This window comes from Oryctolagus cuniculus, chromosome 2 (assembly GCF_051225735.1).
Source record: "Oryctolagus cuniculus isolate XC-2025 breed Fujian yellow rabbit chromosome 2, ASM5122573v1, whole genome shotgun sequence".
Classification (NCBI taxonomy): domain Eukaryota; kingdom Metazoa; phylum Chordata; class Mammalia; order Lagomorpha; family Leporidae; genus Oryctolagus; species Oryctolagus cuniculus.
This window is the reverse complement of record NC_142868.1, coordinates 43,888,477-43,907,171: the sequence shown is the minus strand read 5'-3', so window position 1 is coordinate 43,907,171 and position 18,695 is coordinate 43,888,477. Positions and strand designations below refer to the sequence as shown.

At 46.0% G+C, this 18,695-nt stretch overlaps 1 protein-coding gene across 10 annotated transcripts in view; it reads right to left on the bottom strand.

The window, feature by feature from the left end:
- Nucleotides 1-18,695, bottom strand: part of PINX1 (PIN2 (TERF1) interacting telomerase inhibitor 1) — a 93,976-nt gene that overhangs the window by 50,773 nt on the left and 24,508 nt on the right. For 8 of the 10 annotated variants that reach the window (XM_089327203.1, XM_089327206.1, XM_070068210.2 and 5 more), the window contains one exon: nt 14,173-14,249. In XM_089327203.1, coding sequence (XP_089183329.1) covers nt 14,173-14,249 — 77 coding nt within the window. Of the gene's footprint in view, nt 1-4,431; nt 4,671-14,172; nt 16,334-18,695 lie in introns of those variants that run through there. The other 2 variants (XM_089327210.1, XR_016229897.1) reach the window with 2 other exon arrangements.

The window sequence follows — 18,695 nt, the reverse complement described above, 5'->3', positions numbered from 1 at the left end:
CTTGTTTCCCGACAGAAAACAACCTAGAATCATAAAAGGAAAAGGCGTGGCCGACACAGTGGCATAGCAGGTAAGGCTGCCGCCTGTAATGCCAGCATCCCATGTGGGCACCGGTTCGAGGCCCAGCTATTCCATTTCTGATCCAGCTCTCTGCTATGGCCTGGGAAAAGCAGCAGAAGATGGCCCGAGTCTTTGGGCCCCTGCACCCGTATGGGAGACCCGGAAGAAGCTCCTGGCTCCTGGCTTAGGATCAGCACAGCTCTGGCCATTGTGGCCAATTTGGGAGTGAACCAGTGGATGGAAGACCTCTCTCTCTCTGTCTCTCCGAGATTCTCTCTCTGTAACTCTTTCTAATAAATAAATAAATCTTAAAAAAAAAAAAAAAAAAAAAAAGAAAAGAAAAGGCATCACAGTATCCTATTTGGCTTATCGGGCAACAATACATACACAGCTAAACCTACCAAAACATAAGTCTAGATGTTAAAAATAAATGTCAGAAATGTCCATGTATGGTATTATTTTAAAATATGAATATGAAGACAAACACCACACAGTATTAAAAGAATTAAAGGCACCAAAGAGGGCAGGCTTAAGCAGTGAGGCAGCAAGGAGTGTGACTAATGAATGCTGCTTTTCATTATAAATTGCTTGGTGCACCTAACTGCATCTTATATCTATGTGTGCTTATCACACTTTTTTTTTTTTTAAAGATTTTATTTATTTGAAAGAGTTACAGGGAGAAATAACGACAGAGAGAGAGGTCTTCCATCTGCTGGTCCACTCCCCAAATAGCCGTAACAACCAGAGCTGAGCCAATTGGAAGCCAGGGACCAGGAGCTTCTTTTGGGTCTCCCACATGGGACCAAGGACTTGGGCCATCCTGCATTGCTTTCTCAGGTACATCAGCAGGGAGCTGGATTGGAAGTAGAGCAGTCAGGACTTGAACCAGTGCCCGTATCAGATGCAGGCATTCCAGGTTGGGGCTTTAATCCACTGTGTCACAGCACCGGCCCCCATATATCACTTTGATTAAAAAATAATAATGAGCATTCAATGAGTCTTCCCTAAGTGCCAGTCACTGCTCCAAATGGTTTATGGACAATCTCATTTAAGCCCACACCAATCCTATTAGGTGATACTCTTACTATTCTCATTCTGCAGATGAGGAAAGCACAGAGAAATTAAGTAGCTGCCAGCAACTACTAGACCTAGGATTTAACTCAGGCAATGTGGACTAGAATCTGACCTTAACTTTGATGGATGCTGGGAGGATATCCTTTCACAAGTTATACTAGGGAAAATTTACCTGATTATCACCTGCTGATCAGCCTAGACAGTGAGTATCACTGGTATAAGAGACATCAAATAGCAGAAAATATTTATTTTCTCCTATCTAAAATCCTATATTTTTCTATCAACAACACAAAAACGCCGCCTAAACAGCAAGAGCAGCAGAAAAAGTTGGTGGAAAAAAACTGCAGTCACACAAACTGTAGTTAAAAAAATGACTAAGTTTCCTTGATATATGAATTTGTTCGAAAACCATTTATCAACAGCCTGTTTCTCTCTAGCAGAGTCCCTCAAGCCGAGAGTCATGTCATTCCCCTTTGACTGATTAATTAGCCAATCAGGGGACATTTTTCATTGTGAGGCATGATGGTTTATTTCAGCTAATGTTTGGTCTCTAATGGCGACATATTAAAGCCAACTCGGCTATTTTAGCCCTGTGGAGTGACCAAAAGGAAAGGCGAGAAGATAAATCAAAAGAGCTGCCTTCAGTTTCCCTTCAGTCCTTAACAAAACCCCCAAGGAACAAATAGCTAGAGGAAAGATCCCCTACCAATAAAGAGGAAAAAACAAATAAAAGAAAGGTACACATGCCTTCAAGCCAAGGGTACCCTCTCCTGTTTCTGAAGAGCAATAATTTATCCTCTGTTGATTAACAGACCACTGATAGAACAGGCACCAAAAAGTCAATATCCACCTCTTCTTCCTTTTATCAAAAGCTGTGCTCAATAGAAAATCCAGCCTTGTAATGCTTCTTACTCACAGGAATGATTCCACCTGCACTCTGAATTAGACGAGGCCAATCATGAACCCAACTCAAGCACTACGCACATCCCCAAATCACTGCCGTCGACAGCTCCCCACTGGGCTACAAGCTGTCTAGGCTTCTGACAGGCACCCAAGCACAAAACAGCAGTTCCAACACCAGAGGAGGATAGATGTGAACACTCACATATCTAGAAGAGAAGAAACACAACTGAAATGTGTTTACTACACTGCCTAGCACACTCAACAAGATGGGTACAAGTGGCAAGTCCGTGCTGTGTAATGCCACGTGTAAGCACACAAAATGCCTCCAAAGATGACAGAGTGGCAGTCGGAGTCTGATGGGCCCATAACCCTTCTGAGTACTCTTCTTCCTTGTCATCACCACTTTCACTGCTGTATAATCTTATGACTCTTGGAAGCCTCTAGACAGAAAACATCACCGTTTCCTTTGCCTCCTAACGTCTCCAAGTCCGGTTTCTTATAACACATCCACAAGTTTACATGCCCAGACCCTGCTGGCATGTGAGTCTGGGATTCACGTTTTGTCCATCCAGAAAATTCCTGCTTTTCAGACCTAACTCCTTTGTCAATTCTTGAGTTTTTTAAGGTTCTCTGGCCTGTGCTCCCATATTGTCTAAAGCATACTTCAACATCTGAATTCAATTCAACAACTCTATGAGAACCCACTATGCCAGGCACGGGGCTGGATGCTAGGAAGCAAAGCCTTGCGGAAGGCAGACAGCAAACAAGTACACCGATGTGTCAGATGCTGATGACTGCCATGGGAAAAATAAGGCAAGAGAGGGGATACAAGAGTTGGGAGTTTTGCTGTGTGCTTTTGCAGTTGTAAATAGGATATGCCACGTAAGGCCACCAGAGATGATGTTTAAAAATATGAGGGGGTAAGAGGTGAGCCACTCCGCACAGAGGACTCACCAAGAACTTGAGGCAGCAACATTAACAGCAAGAGGCAGAGTGACAGCAGCAGAGTTGGCAAGGAATGGATGAGGAAACCATGTGTGTTGGGTTGGGATCTTGTTGGACTTAGGGCCACTGTAAGGCTTTGACTTTTACTCTGGGTGTAATAAGGAACTTTGGGAAGGTTTTGGGCAAATTAGTCCCACGATCTCAATTACATTTTCAAAAGATCAAATTGTTGTGGGGAAAATACAGCATAGAAAAGATTTGATCAGACTCCAGTAGAGACTTTATTTATCATGTTAAAGATGTTTATACATCTACCTCCTCTGGCAGAGGACCATGAAGTCTTTGAAGGAGACCAAGTCCTATTGTCTTTGTCTCTTAGGCCATCAGAGTAACAACTGGCACAGATCAATTAGCCTACAGAGTGGTGAAAACGTTAGAGCCTTGAGGTTTCCTCTGCTCTTCGGTTACTACATAGGAACCAACAAATTCTGCTTCTTGGGGAAGAGAAGGGAAAAAAAAAAACATTTAATTCATTAAGAGAGAATCTTTTACGTCTGGCTTTAAGGGAATTAATAAAAGTAAAAAGTACCAAGTACAAAGAGTCGCCTTGGTTTGAACTCAATATCCTTGGTAAACCATATACTATTTTTTTGCCCACAACAGCCAGGGCTGTGCCAGGGTGAAGACAGGAACTTGGAACTCAATGTGGGTCTCCTATATGGGTGTCAGGGATCCCACTGCTTGAGCTAACACCTGTTGCCTCTCCAATGTGCATGAGCAGAGAGCTAGAATCTGGAGCAGAGCTGGGACTCAAACACAGGCACTCTGATACGGCTGTGGTGTCCTACCCAGTATCCTGATCACTAGGCCAAATGTCTGACTCTGTCATCTTATGGTTTGAGTGTGCTAATGATAACTATAATGATGACATCATCTTTTTTTTTTTTTTTTTTTTGACAGGCAGAGTGGACAGTGAGAGAGAGACATGGCCGACACCGCAGCTCAACAGGCTAATCCTCCGCCTAGCGGCGACGGCACACCAGGTTCTAGTCCTGGTCAGGGCACCGGATTCTGTCCCAGTTGCCCCTCTTCCAGGCCAGCTCTCTGCTGTGGCCAGGGAGTGCAGTGGAGGATGGCCCAAGTGCTTGGGCCCTGCACCCCATGGGAGACCAGGAGAGGCACCTGGCTCCTGCCTTCGGATCAGCGCGGTATGCCGGCCGCAGCACGCCAGCCGTGGCGGCCATTGGAGGGTGACCCAACGGCAAAAGGAAGACCTTTCTCTCTCTCTCTCTCCATTGTCCATTCTGTCTGTCAAAAAAAAAAAAAAAAAAAAAAAAAAAAAAAAAAAAAACAACAATACTCTTATTTATATACATTTAAAAAAACTTATGGATAAACAGGAACATCCAAGAAAGATAACTTCATCTTGACAATATTTCTAACAATTCCTTTATTTCTGTTTTTTAAAAAAGATTTATTTATTAATCTATTTGAAAGGCAGAGAGATAGAGAGAGAGAGAGAGAGAGATCTTCCATCCACTGGTTCACTCCCCAAATGACTGAAAAAGTTAGGGTTAAGCCAAGCTGAAGGCAGGAGCCAGGAGCTTCTTCTAGGTCTCCTATATGGGTGCAGGGTTCCAAGAACTTGGGCCATTGTCTACTGCTTTCTGAGGTCCATTAGCAGGGAGCTGGAATGGAAGTGGAGTAGCTGGGACATGAACTGGCACCCTTATGGGATGCCAGTGTTGCAAGCAGTGGGTTAACCCACTATGCCACAACTCTTTAAATCTTGAACCTGTTAAGATAGACGATTTGCTAGCATGCTACAAGATTATTTGACTTCTTATTTGAACACACCAAAGACCTTTTATATTCATATCTTAGATAAAGAACAAACAGTTAAAACCAAAATTACCAACTACATGAGAATCACGAAAAAGAACACAATTAATGTTCTTCCTTTGTAGTCTAGGAAAATGTGAAACTTTAAGGCTAGAACACACCAGCACCTCTTCAAATAGGAAAATTATGTATGTTCTCATTACTCCAGAGCAGAGAAGGTTAGACTTGGAGGGGCGCAGAGGCAGATCAGATTCTTACCCAGGACAGGAATTCCTACAGTAAGCCAATCATGACATCCATCTTACAATTGGCCAGCCCTCACTGATTCCTTTTTCTAAGTAGGCATCTTTTTTTTTTTTTTTTGACAGGCAGAGTGGACAGTGAGAGAGAGAGAGAGAGCCAGAGAGAAAGGTCTTCCTTTGCCGTTGGTTCACCCTCCAATGGCCGCCGCGGCCGGCGCGCTGCGGCCGGCGCACCGCGCTGATCCGATGGCAGGAGCCAGGAGCCAGGTGCTTCTCCTGGTCTCCCATGGGGTGCAGGGCCCAAGCACCTGGGCCATCCTCCACTGTACTCCCTGGCCACAGCAGAGGGCTGGTAAGTAGGCATCTTTCTACAAATTTCATCTGTCAGTACTAGTTCTTCCTCTTCCCATTTGCTCATCTGCTAAACACAAACTAATTCTTTCATCTCTTCTGTGCATAGCATAGTGTCCTGATACCTTTGTCCCTGAATGCCAGACTCTGAATGTGTTCCTCTGAAAAGGCATCCAGGCCTGAATACGACCATTCAGAGAGTCACCAGTGCAGAAAACAAGCAAAAAGTCTACTGCTTTCAGGATAGAGGAACAACCCTTTTAACCAGGCCCCTGCCTGTATCCAAGACAGGTGCCATGCTACATATTGTGGCTAGGGTTAAATTTGTGATTAAACTATATGTCCTAACTGAATTTTTACCTAATTGCTGCCAAATTAGATCTTTCTATGATTAAATGAGACTTTATATGCCTTCAGAATACACCTTAAAAAATTTTTGGCCAGGGGCCAGTGTTGTGGCATAATGGGTAAAGCAGCCACCTGTAACACTGGCATCCCATATGGGTGCTGGTTTGTGTCCCGATTACTGCACTTCTGATCCAGCTCCCTACTAATGGCCCAAGCGCTTGGGGCCCTGCCACCCACATCAGAGACTGATATGAAGCTCCTGGCTCCTGGCTTTGGCCTGGCCCAGCCCTGGCTGTTGTGGCTATCTGAGGGAGTGAACCAGTAGATAGAAGCGCTCTCTCTCTCTCTCTCTCTCTCTCTGTGTATGTGTGTGTGTGTGTGTGTGTGTGTGTGTAAAACTCTGCCTTTCAAATAAATTTTTATAATACATTTTTGGCCAACTGTCCCAGCTTACAGTGATTATTTTGAATCTTAATTCTATAACCAATGGTCAAAGCAATGACAAGAATTACTGAAGTAACTGTTGCTGGAAAAATAAAATTTTAGAACTCAATAGTATTTGTTGGCTAGTTTTTAGGCTTAGTTTAAGTTACCTGTAACTAAAGGAGCCTTCATTAGATGATCACTTTAGGAATAATGACGCTGGGAAAGCCCTCCACCTCTGCAATGCTGGTGCCCAGACCAGGGCCACGAAGACTGGGGCCACGATGACGGAAGGTGCAGGAATAGGGAGATCCAGCCATTGTAAGCCACTTAGGAAACTCAACCCAAATCATGAGTACAGATTATTAGTGTGACAATTCAGAATGAAAAGAGAAACAGTCTTTAACTCAAGGAAATTTCAAGTAAAGATGAATTTAAAACATTTTATAAAGAACTCTTTTTTCAGTGATCTTTCCAATGAAGCACCTAAGGCACTGAATTCAAGCAGGAGACAGAATGATCCAAAATACCATCTGAATTCAACTAAACAAAAGAAGGGTTTCCTTGGAAGCAGTTTTCAGATTCAGATTGGGCAATCAGCAATACGTGGGATTCATGAATAGATGAGAAAGGAAAACAGACTGCAAAGAAGCCACACTGTGGTTCAAAAGGCAAAAGTCCCCAGAAGCACTCAAGAACAGTGACCATCAGCTGGGTATTTGGGAGAGTATAAGAAATACTCACAAGGCTTCTTACTCCATTAGGTCATGGAGGTGAAGGAATTGGCAAGGGTTTTGCCAGGAGCCCATGCCAGAAGTATGTTGTTTAGAGAAACAAAGTGAGAAGGCTGGTAATACAGTCTCAATCCTCGCTATAGTTTGCGAGTATTTTCTCTAGCGATAAGGCTGCCTCAGGAAACCAGCTGGATAGAGGAAGGAAACTGGGAAGGTGGGGGAGGGAAAAAATGAGAGAGGGAAAAAAAATAGGAGTATCAGGAAGTGCAACTAGATAGGGACTAATGGAATTTGTTTTTCAGGTCTCCAACTTCAACTTGCAAATCAAGTGAGAAAACACACACACACACACACACACACTCATGTGCACAACTCTAGGTAGGCACTAGCCAGTACAAGTACTTGCTGCAGGTCTCGAGGGGCCCTCGTAATTTCAATTCAATATATTCGATCATTTCTTTGTCTCTGTAGAAAATGCACACAGCTCCAATTTAAGTGTATGCCACTCCATTAATTGTCTTCTAATTAATATAATACAAAGATTGTGGGGAAAGAAGAACTAGAAAATCAGACATATGCGACCAGCCATTCCCACACTGATAGTTTATTACAAGTTTTCTGAGTAATTGGCAGTCTGCAATGATCTTTCATTGTTTCAGCAAGTACTTGCGAGCAGCCGGATTCAGTGAGGGGAACTGCCTCTCAACAGTTTCTACAGCTTGAGGAAGTGATAGGAATGCTCTACCTTCTACAGCAAAGGAAACCAGCCAAAAGCTAGGAAGAACCACGCTAGCATGAAATGAAAAGTCTGAATGCCAATTTCTAGCAAATCAGATTAGATTTTAAAAACAAAATGGTGTAAGCAAATGTTCACTCAATAGTCTTTTGTCAAGAACCTTGTTATAGACATCAGTAGATTGTGCTTGGTATGGAAGGTAGATTTATGAGTTCTTCCCACTGTCAGAGAAGAGGTATTTATTCATAAAAAAAATTTCAATGATCAACCCAGAAGCCATATAAACCATAGTTATTAAGATGAGTAAAAATTCAGTTCAATTTCTGGGGCCAGCACTGTGGTGTACCAGGTACAGCTTACATCTGCAGTGCCAGCATCCCATATGGGCACTGGTTCAAGACCTGGCTGTTCCACTTCTGATCCAGCTCTCTGCTATGACCTGGAACAGCAGTAGAAAATGGCTCAAGTCCTTGGGCCCCTGCACCCACGTGGGAGATGCAGAAGAAGCTCCTGGCTCCTGGCTTCGGATCAAGGAGTGAGAACACACAAGTCCTCTCTATGTTGTTCACTGTCCAGTGTGTGTGACAATGGAAAAGTCTACCTTCACTATATATACAACAGCCAGAGAGAGGAGAAAGATTTAACCTTCATAAATGTGCCCTGACCCTTGGGTTTAACTTGCATTGTTGTGGTTTTGATGTAACTTTTCTTTTTATTTCCATATATTTCTTCAAAATGATTATGAGACCAGATTCTTTGCCTGGAGCAGTTTATTCTTTTTTTTTTTTTTTTTTTTTTTTTTTGACAGGCAGAGTTTGACAGTGAGAGATAGAGAGACAGAGAGAAAGTTCTTCCTTCCGTTGGTTCACCCCCCAAATGGCTGCTACGGCTGGCGCACCGAAGCCAGGAGCCAGGTACTTCCTCCTGGTCTCCCATGTGGGTACAGGCCCAAGGACTCCCAGGCCATCCTCCACTGCCTTCCCAGGCCACAGCACATAGCTGGACTGGAAGAGGAGCAACCGGGACAGAATCTGGCGCCCCGACCGGGACTAGAACCCGGTGTGCCGGCGCTGCAGGCAGAGGATTAGCCTAGCGAGCCGCGGCACCAGCCACAGTTTATTCTATATAATACAAAAGCTCATCTATGCTGACAAAAGAAAGGTCATATTTTAGTAATTTTTTTGACAGGAGAGACTTTTCTTAAGCACATTCCTGTATTTTAAAGGACTCTCTCGACAATCCAGTGAACACTCTGGACTTTATATGTCAATGTACATGCACACACACGCCCTCATAGAAGTTCTACATGTGACTTAAAGGAAGTCCTCAGCCTCACTCCAATGCACACAGCCTGAGTGCTCCAACAGGTTTCAGACAACAATCATGTCACATGAAGATGCCACTTTGAATTTATATAAATTCTTCTGAAATCACTAAGGTAAATGACTTAATAGAGTTGGACTTAAAAGACACCAAGCAATCTGATTTCTACAAGTTCTTGGAAGACCTTAAGCTAGGAGACTTTGGAGATGTAAAATCTAGCTTGGATGAGCACAGGGAGCAGAGCATGGCAACTGGGCTGCTCGGAATGGAGTCAGCATCAGCCTGCCAGAGGCCACGTGGCCTGCCCACACGCTATTCTATTTCCAAGCAGCACTGGCAGCAGCGGTTGCTGTGGGTCAGGGATGATGCTGGAGGGGTGCGTGACTCTAACTGGGGGAGGCATGAGCGAGATCTTGGCGGTGATGGAATAATTCAGTATCTTATCTGAGACAGCAGTTCCAGAATCCACAAATGTGAGCTATTCACACAGACTGGACCAGTGCCAATTGTCTGATGGCATCTGGTACTCTGGTTACACAAGATGCAACCATGGAAGGCAGATGGGTGAAGAATACACAGAACCCCTCTGCACTATCTCTGTAATTCCTTGCGAATCTAGAATTATCAAAATTTTCTTTAAAGAAAGAAGCCCTCATAACCATTCATCAGGAGCTGCGGATGTTTTCTGGGTCTGAGTATATCCAGAGCATGGCACAGCACCTGCACTGCAGAGGCCCAAGCTGGCTGGTTCCGGTTCAGCCTGCAGCTCCTCCAGGCAGGCCCCATGGTCCCCAGTCTGGCCCAGGCATCCAGTTACATGCTTCCAAACCCAGAACAGCGCACCTCTGACTACAGGCAAAGTAGTGACATTTTGAAATTTAAACCATAATCTTCCCACAAAACACGAGTGAGAGTCGGTCATTTTCCTAAGAAGTCACGATATGGTATGAACTAGCTGCATGTTTGACAAAAGTGCAAGGAAAGTTGCTAATACATAACTAAGTCAGTTAAATGCAGGTTTTTTCTCTTTAAAAAAAAGATTTATTTATTATTTACTTGAAAGGCTGAGTTACAGGGGTAGGGGAGGAAGAAAGAGAGAGAGAAAGAATCTTCTATCTGTTGGTTCACTCCCCAGATGACCACAATGGCTGAAGTTGCGCCGACCCGAAGTCAGGAGCCAGGAGCTTCTTCCAGGTCTTCCACGTGGGTGCAGGGGCCCAAACACTTGGGTCATATTCAGCTGCCTTCCCAGGTGCATTAGCAGGGAGCTGGATCAGAAGTGGAGCAGCTTGCCCAAATGTAATTTTTTTAATGAAAAAAAAAAAAAAAAAAAAAAAACAACTTCGTGGGGCCGGCGCTGTGGCCCAGCGGGTTAACGCCCTAGCCTGAAGCGTCGGCATCCCATATAGGCGCTCCTCTTTCAATCCAGCTCTCTGCTATGGCCTGGGAAGACAAAGGATGGCCCAAGTCCTTGGGCCCCTGCACCCACGTAGGAGACCTGGAAGAAGCTCCTGGCTCCTGGCTTTGGATCAGCGCAGCTCCGGCTGTTGCGGCCAATTGGAGAGTAAACCAGCAGATGGAAGACCTCTCTCTCTCTCTCTCTCTCTCTGCCTCTCTTCTCTGTGTAACTCTGACTTGCAAATAAATAAGTAAATATTTTAAAAAAATTGGTTAACCTTGGCAGTAGTGTGGCGTAAGGGGAGAACGCTGCCTTTGGAGCTGGAGGGATCTACATTTAAAGCCTGCAGGCGCCACTTTGGAGATTTGTACCACTGCTCGCTGAGTGTCAGCTTCCTCACTGCTGAGGAGGTGGTCCTGGGGCCTAGTCACAGAATTGGTACCAGGATTACATGAGATAATATAAGCACCTAACAGCGCTCGGCACACAGATGCTTGACAAAGTTGTAACTTCTATGATAACTGGAAACTGGAGAAATTAAAATCAGCAGGCTTGGCTCAGGATGAGACAAAGGAATGTGGTTACTGCCAAGGTTCTGGAACGGCAGGTACTGAAGACAGAGCGGAGACAATGTCTTCCCCTCCAGGGAACACCTCTGTCTTAACATCCAGCACTCCCAAACTTTCTGACACTCTTCGGGGGTCTGACCTCCAGCAGCGCCAGGCCTTTGCAGTGCCCAACAGAAATTTGGGTCAGTGTTGCTAGGGGGACAAGGAGGGAAACAGAGTGACATTCCTTCTGACTGAGAACAGGCATCAAAGGAGGTGGGATTTTCAAACAAATCTGACCCAAGTCCTTTTGCCCTTGGCTATGGGGGCTGTTGTAACTGACACCGCAGTTTCTTAGCAACAGCTTATTCAGGAAAGGTATAGGTGTAACTCAATAAGAGCAAACTTAATGAATGAAAACCACATGTATGTTAGGTAAACTTCATCTGTTTACAGAGACATTTTTCATTTGTTTTCTTACATGGATTGAACCTCCAAAGCTTCTGGTTTCTGTATCATGCAGGTAAACGTGTAAGGGAAGGAACTGCAGGGGACCCCTCCCCAGTGTGGTGCCCGGAGCAGTGGCGCCACCTGGGACCTCCTCAGGAATGCAGATTCGGTCTGCCCGGGTCTCGGAATGGAAAGCTGCAGCCCAGCAGGCTCCCAGGTGACTCGCATGGGAAGCCCTGTCCTCAGCAATGTCCTGCCACATAAGCCAGAGCCCCCCCGGCACCAGGGCGTAGAGAGCTCGCCCGGCCTTCTCCACCTAACTCCTCACTCACAGCAGAGACCACCACCATCAGCTGGGAAAGCTTTTCTCTTATAAGTCAAAACAATTTCCTTTCTTCTTCTTCTTCTTTTTTTTTTTTTCCTGATACCTAGACCCTAACCCAAGTTTTGGATTTAGTTGGTCTGGGGTGGGCTGCTGGCACTAGCTCCTTAGGCAAGTCAAGGCAGCCTCTGTTGAGAGCCAGCACCTGCTAGAAAGCTACCTCCCAAAGAGTTAGCATCTAAAGGCATCACCCAGAGGAAGCACTAGGCTAGAAAGATTAGGCTGTGACTAGACAGAACCAACACAGTGTCCTGTGACAGCTGAATGGACTGGCGCTCCTCAACCACAGGTGCACATCTTGCTTGGGCGCACATCTCACTACCACAAGCCAGGGAGCCCGCCCCAAAGAGCACACCAACACCCAGAGGGCCGCAAACAAAAGCCAGCCCAACAGTGGAGAGGAAACCTCTCGCACCCCACAATAAAAAGCACTCTGCACTTAGCACAGAAATTCTTTTATGATCACCTTCCCTGGTCTGTTCCACTGTCCGATGTCTACGAGGGAGCTGCAGAAGACCAGGGCTGAGGGCGGCAGGGGGAGGCAGTGGGGAGAAAGAGGATCAAGTCATCCGAGAAGGCAAGGATGGCACAGCAGCCGGGGCAGTGGGATTGCGGGCCGTGGGGACAGGGACAGGCGTCACGTGGCAGGGCTATCAGGCAGAGGACGGGTGGCAGAGCACAGGAGGGGAAGCAGCTGCCAGGCAGGCTCTTCTGGAGGACACTGACATTGCTAAAGAGGCCCAGGCGAGGACTCAGAGGAGGAGGCTCGGAGCCCCAGGTGAGGCGCTCAGGGGGCGGGCGGGTCACATGGAGAGCACACGGGGCGGGGGCCTGAGGACCGCAGCTCTTTCCCACAGCCGCTTGGGAATGAAACTCTGTGTGATGAGGCAGGGGCACTCCCACTTCGGACCCCTGCCTCTCTGGTGACTGTGTAGACTGCACAGCCACCACCCCCGGAAGGTCCCTGGGACCCACTGAAGCCAGGCCTCCCACGCTGCTGATGGAGCAGGGCAGAAAGAGATCAAGGATCTAAGACTTCAGTCCCAGCCTGCAAAGGAAATCACCAAACCAAATTTCTCAGCACTGGTAACCCTGAGTCTCTAAAAATAGTATTAAGTGGGGGATGGCACTGTGGCGCAGTGGGTTAACGCCCTGGCCTGAGGCGCTGGCATCCCATATAGGCGCTGGTTCTAGTCCTGGCTGCTCCTCTTCTGATCCAGCTCTCTGCTATGGCCTATGAAAGCAGTAGAAAATGGCCCAAGTCCTTGGGCCCCTGCACCCACATGGGAGACCCAGAAGAAGCTCCTGGCTCCTGCCTTTGGATCGGCGCAGCTCCAGCTGTTGTGGTCAGTGTGAACCATCAGATGGAAGACCTCTCTCTCTGTCTCTACCTCTCTCTGTAACTCTGTCTTTCAAATAAATAAAATAAATCTTTTAAAAAAAATAGTACTAAGTGACAAATACTATCTACCTCCCTGAAGAAGAGATTTGTGTCAGTTTGGGAATGTGCCAGAAATAAATGAAACAGATCCTTTCTGTTCTATAGTCACCAAGAGCCTTGGTTAGGAACCTAAAAAGGAGCAAAAGTACAATACTCCAATTAGCTACGTAACAGCCGTAGCAACCATGCAGTTCAGATTTTCTTTGACAATACCAATTTTAAATATCTGATCCCACTAGCGCCAGAAATCCATATTTCAAAAATTCTAGTGTTTTGATGTCCAAACTACGTTTAGGGCTATTTTTCATGCTTGGAAGTGACAGAAAAATTCAGTGCTATATTAATGCCCAATTTAACAACATGAATTATGAATTAGGGGCTCATCCTGTGTGGGGGTGGTTTAGTAGCACCATTCTTACCTTTTAGTTTGAAACAAACAGTATTGTACAATGGAGGAAACACCCCAGCTAAACCCCTTCCAAACTCTCAATGCTGACCTAGCAGTATCTCCAGTGCTTTTAGGATGGGAGAGACCAGAACCAGAGAACGCCCATGAGTCTTCGTCCCGGGCCCACATTCAAGTTCAGTGAGGCCGTCTGATCAAAACACAGACGCCCTGCACTCCACCTCCCTCTTGGTGACAACAGAAACATGCTCTCCTCTTACTATATCAGCGGTAGGTGCTCCTTCCTGAGTCTAATCTAGTCCTCACACCAGAAACACACACACACACACACACACACACACACACACACAGCAGGTGACACACACAGCCCCCTTTTGTAGGGTCGTTATGACCAACTATCACTAAGAGGGTCACATTCAGCTTCCATATGAAGCCTCTGAAAATGGCTACCTTTGCGTGTGCAGGCGGGGTCAGGGGAGTAACTTCAGCACAGATACAGTCTTACACACAGTTGAAAATCAGTCAGTATTAAAACAGAACATATCAACTAGATGTGGCATCATACCTCCAGAGTCTTCTTACTCTGTCTTTTTCCAAAAATGCAGTCAAGGTCCGTTTTGCTCCGAGATGATAGATCTTTCCCTAGAAAACAACGCAGCACTTCTCAGTCAGAGCATTGTTTCTGCAGCCGGGAACACAGCCACAGCTTATCCAGCTCCTCCCAGGACACGGTTTCACGGCAGAACTGCACAATTCTGTAACTGCTGACCTTGCTGCTCCCTCTTCTACAGGTTATGACTCCGTCACTGGTAAGGGTTAACTGCATTTAGCAACCACAGAAACAGAACCAGAGCTCTTGCCACTGTCTTCGTAACTCCAGAAACGACCTAGAGCATACAGACCACAGGAGAACTAAATTCCAAAGTTGCCTCCCTATTCGTGTGCCTTCAAGGTGGAATTTCTGGGTCTCCGGTTCCCCCTTCACTTCACATAGACATGGCTACTTCCTTAGGATTATGAGATGTAGAATACCAGTCAATGCCAGATGCACAGCTTCAAACTCTACCTATGCAAGTGAGTGAGAACACACCACATGTGACACTCGAGAGCTCAATGATTAACTGAATTCATGAAAATGTTAAAAGAACAAATGAAATAAAAATGGCTTCAGATTTTTCTTTTTAAAATGCTCTTTACCTTTATGGCCACGTCACCTTCAAAGAAAAGGTTACATAAGGAAAGCAGGAGAAGAAATGGCTCTGGTGAAAGCAGTACCCAAAGAAACTCTGATTCTCATTCCAAAACCTAAACCAACTGATTTAAAATTCATTTCTTTGGAATGTCCACTTTTACCCATCAACATCCTAGGAGCAGTCAATCAAATCTATTTTCACTTTCAATTTCATGATAAATGCATTTTAAAATGTAGCCATTCCACATAAAGCCTTGAGGCCCTGGGACAGACACAGGAATCTGTGTTTTGAGTTGGAGTTCCACTGACAGGGACTCATCCATCCTCTTGGTTTCCTGTAGCAAAATGACTTGGCAAAGAAATGACATGACCCAGAAGGTTCTAGTTCACTGATGATTGCTAGGGCATTCAAATATGATACTGCTCAGTGACTCCATGAAATCGAAAAACAAAACACCCTTCAAATGAACACAAAACCAGTTCCATAGGCGGCAGCAGCACAGGTTAAGTGGTGCAATCAGTGCGACCTGTCCCTGTCAGAGGAGTGGGTATGCGGTGCCTCTAACAAACTCAGTGCTTTGGGTTGTAAGGTACTATGAAACAGAACTGGCATAGAGACCCCAGAGAGAACCTAGGTAAGAGCAGAATGAAGCGTATCACAGATAAGAGCTCAGAAAGGGAACCACAGAGGGCCGGCACTGTGGCGTTGTAGATAGAGCTGCCAACTAAGATGCTGGCATCCCACATGGGCGCCGGTTTGAGTCCCAGCTGCTCCACTTCCTATCCAGCTCCCTGCTAATGCGCCTTTAGAAAAGCAACAGAGGATGATCCAAGTGCTTGGGCCCCTGCAACTCCACAGGAGTCCCAGAAGAAGCTCCTGGCTCCTGATTGGCACAGCTCTGGCTGTTGTGGCCATTTGGGGAGGGAACCAGCAGATGAAGATTCTCTCTCTTTAACTTTGCTTTACAAATAAATAAATAAATATTTAAAAAATAAATAAATAACAGAAAATGGCCACAGAAGAGGCCAGGAGAAGTGGAGGCAGCAGGGCGAGGCTGATGAGCTCCCAGTGGGTGCAGAACTCCAGTATCAGCCCCTCCAGCAGCGTGGCTCATTCTCCATGGCAAAGCCCAGTCAGGGAGGCAGTTTCTGTTTCAGAAAAGAGCTGTACCGAGCTGCAAGTGTGCAGAGGCCAAAATACATGCACACTGCCCTATAAGTAGGAAAATGCAAATTAAGATCTCTCCTCCAGCAATTCACTGAAAGGATCAGGAACGCAGGAGGGATTGGGGGAGGGGACCTGCAAGATCCCAATTCAGGATATCGAAATCTGAACTCCCAGGGATTAACAGCAAATCTAAGAACCAAACAGAAAACTGCCCAGCTGGGAGAGACAGTGAGCTGGACCAGTGAAGGTACAGAAGTTTCTACAGTTTTGGTGATGGTTCTTGTACCAGAAATGTTTATCCTTTAGCAAAGTTCATTAAGTAAATGTAGAAAGCAGGATTGTTACAGGCCTTGCTCTGGATTTGATCTGGAAAACAAGAAAACAGAGAAGAAATAACAGTCACATCCATGGGAAAGGAACTGAAAGTGGACAGAAACACAAGGACAGAAGTGATTTTGAGAGTTATCCATTCCTGGTCCTGGCTGAATGTTTATAGCCATTATAAAATCATGGCCAGTTCTGAACAAAGCATACATATTAAACCTGAGTGTCAAAAGCTTGTTAAGTCTCAGTTCTGAATTCTGGTAAAATCTAAGCAAGTGATGTTAATAACCTCGGGTCTTAGAGAAAATGATAATAAAAACATCTGAACAGAATAGAGAGTACATGTGATCTGCTTGGACTTAGCTCCTCTCTGTTTACTGGTTTTCAGCTGGGCCATATGTCAAGAACCAGGAAGAAAGACTTCCGATAGCCAAACTGCTGTGACCAAGTCCCTGCAAGGATGCACAGAGAGCAGCTTGGCTCGTGCTGGACAGCGTGTCTGCGCAGCAAAGCAGGGGGCACCTGTGCTGCTACAGTCACACGCGTGACACCACAAGTCCACATGGGAAACATATGATGGTACCAGGCAGACACAGCACTCAGTGTAAGGGCAAAAGCAATATGTCAACAAGCACTAAGGAGAGAACCATATTAAAACTGAGAGTTAAAAAAAAAAAAACAAAACAAGGAAATGCAGGGTTTATCTTCTCAGACTAAAGTAGCCAGGACAAGAAAATGTTGGTTTTAAAAATATGTTTGTTAAAATACAAAATACCTCAGGTTTCTGTAGATAGCTCCAGTTATACAAGAAATTCATGTTCATTTTTCAATCAAAAAGGATAAATAAAGACAATGTTATATCATTTTTTTAATGCAGCCTATGGGACTGATAATAAGCCTTAGACAAAAGGAAAAGGCAAAAAGGGAACGATGGACACCCAGGCAATCCGGAAGACTTGGAGTGCGGGGTGAGACCAGGGCAAGCCTACAGATCAGTAAGAAGGCAGTGTGGATTTGTGAAAGGCCCGCGCTGGTGCTACTTCATATTTTAAAGTCCACAGTCAGAATAGCGCCCCATGGGGGCAGGCTCCTGGCTGCAGCAGCACCCAGACCGTCACGCGTGTCCCAGGAATAAGGGGTCTGCATCACCCGCCATGATGAAGCTGCACAACGAACAGTTCATGCAGCTTTTCAGCCGCCAGTGCGCAACTGAAGGGCGAGGGCAGAGCTACAAGCCTGCAAAAAGGGCTTCATGTAAGTCAGTACTTTCCTCTCCGGAGAACATGGTCTCATCAAACGCTTTTCAGATGAAAAGAAATCATGCTGGAGTTTACGACTTTTAAAACAAATACAGAGGGAAGTAACGTTCAAAGTCATAAATTACTTCACATCAAAATTGGGAATTGGAGGCTAGAAAAGGAATACTTATGTGTCAGAGGTAAAATCATGTGGCTGGCATTTAGGCAGTAGCAAATTTTACATTACTCTGTTACTACCATCTTTGTTTTAAATTATTTTTAGGCCGGCGCCGCGGCTCACTAGGCTAATCCTCCGCCTAGTGGCGCTGGCACACCGGGTTCTAGTCCCGGTTGGGGGGCCGGATTCTGTCCCGGTTGCCCCTCTTCCAGGCCAGCTCTCTGCTGTGGCCAGGGAGTGCAGTGGAGGATGGCCCAGGTGCTTGGGCCCTGCACCCCATGGGAGACCAGGAAAAGCACCTGGCTCCTGGCTCCTGCCATCGGATCAGCGCGGTGCGCCGGCCGTGGCGGCCATTGGAGGGTGAACCAACGGCAAAAGGAAGACCTTTCTCTCTGTCTCTCTCTCTCACTGTCCACTCTGCCTGTCAAAATAAATAAATATATATATATATTTAATTTATTTTGTTTATTTGAAAGACAGAATACAGAGAGACAGAGAGGTATCTTCCATCCACTGATTCACTCCCCAAAAGCTCACAAGAATGCTCCAAAGCCAGGAACCAGGAACTCCATCCAGGTTTTCCATGTGGGTGGCAGGGACCTAAGAACCTGAGCCATCATCTGCTGCCTTTGAGGGTGTGCCTTAGCAGGAGGCTGGATCTAAGCAGGGGCAGGACTCAAACCCGAGCACTGAGGATGCAGGCGTTGGCGGCGTAGCCTGCTACACCACAAGACCCACCCTCCATTGCTACTGTCATCCTACTAAAGGCAACTTTTTTTGGACAGGCAGAGTTAGACAGTGAGAGAAAGAGAGAGAGACAGAGAGAAAAGTCTTCCTTCCATTGGTTCACCCTCCAAATGGCCGTTACAGCTGGCGCGCTGCGCTGATCCGAAGCCAGGAGCCAGGTGCTTCCTCCTGGTCTCCCAAGTGGGTGCAGGGCTCAAGCACTTGGGCCATCCTCCACTGCCTTCCTGGGCCACAGCAGAGA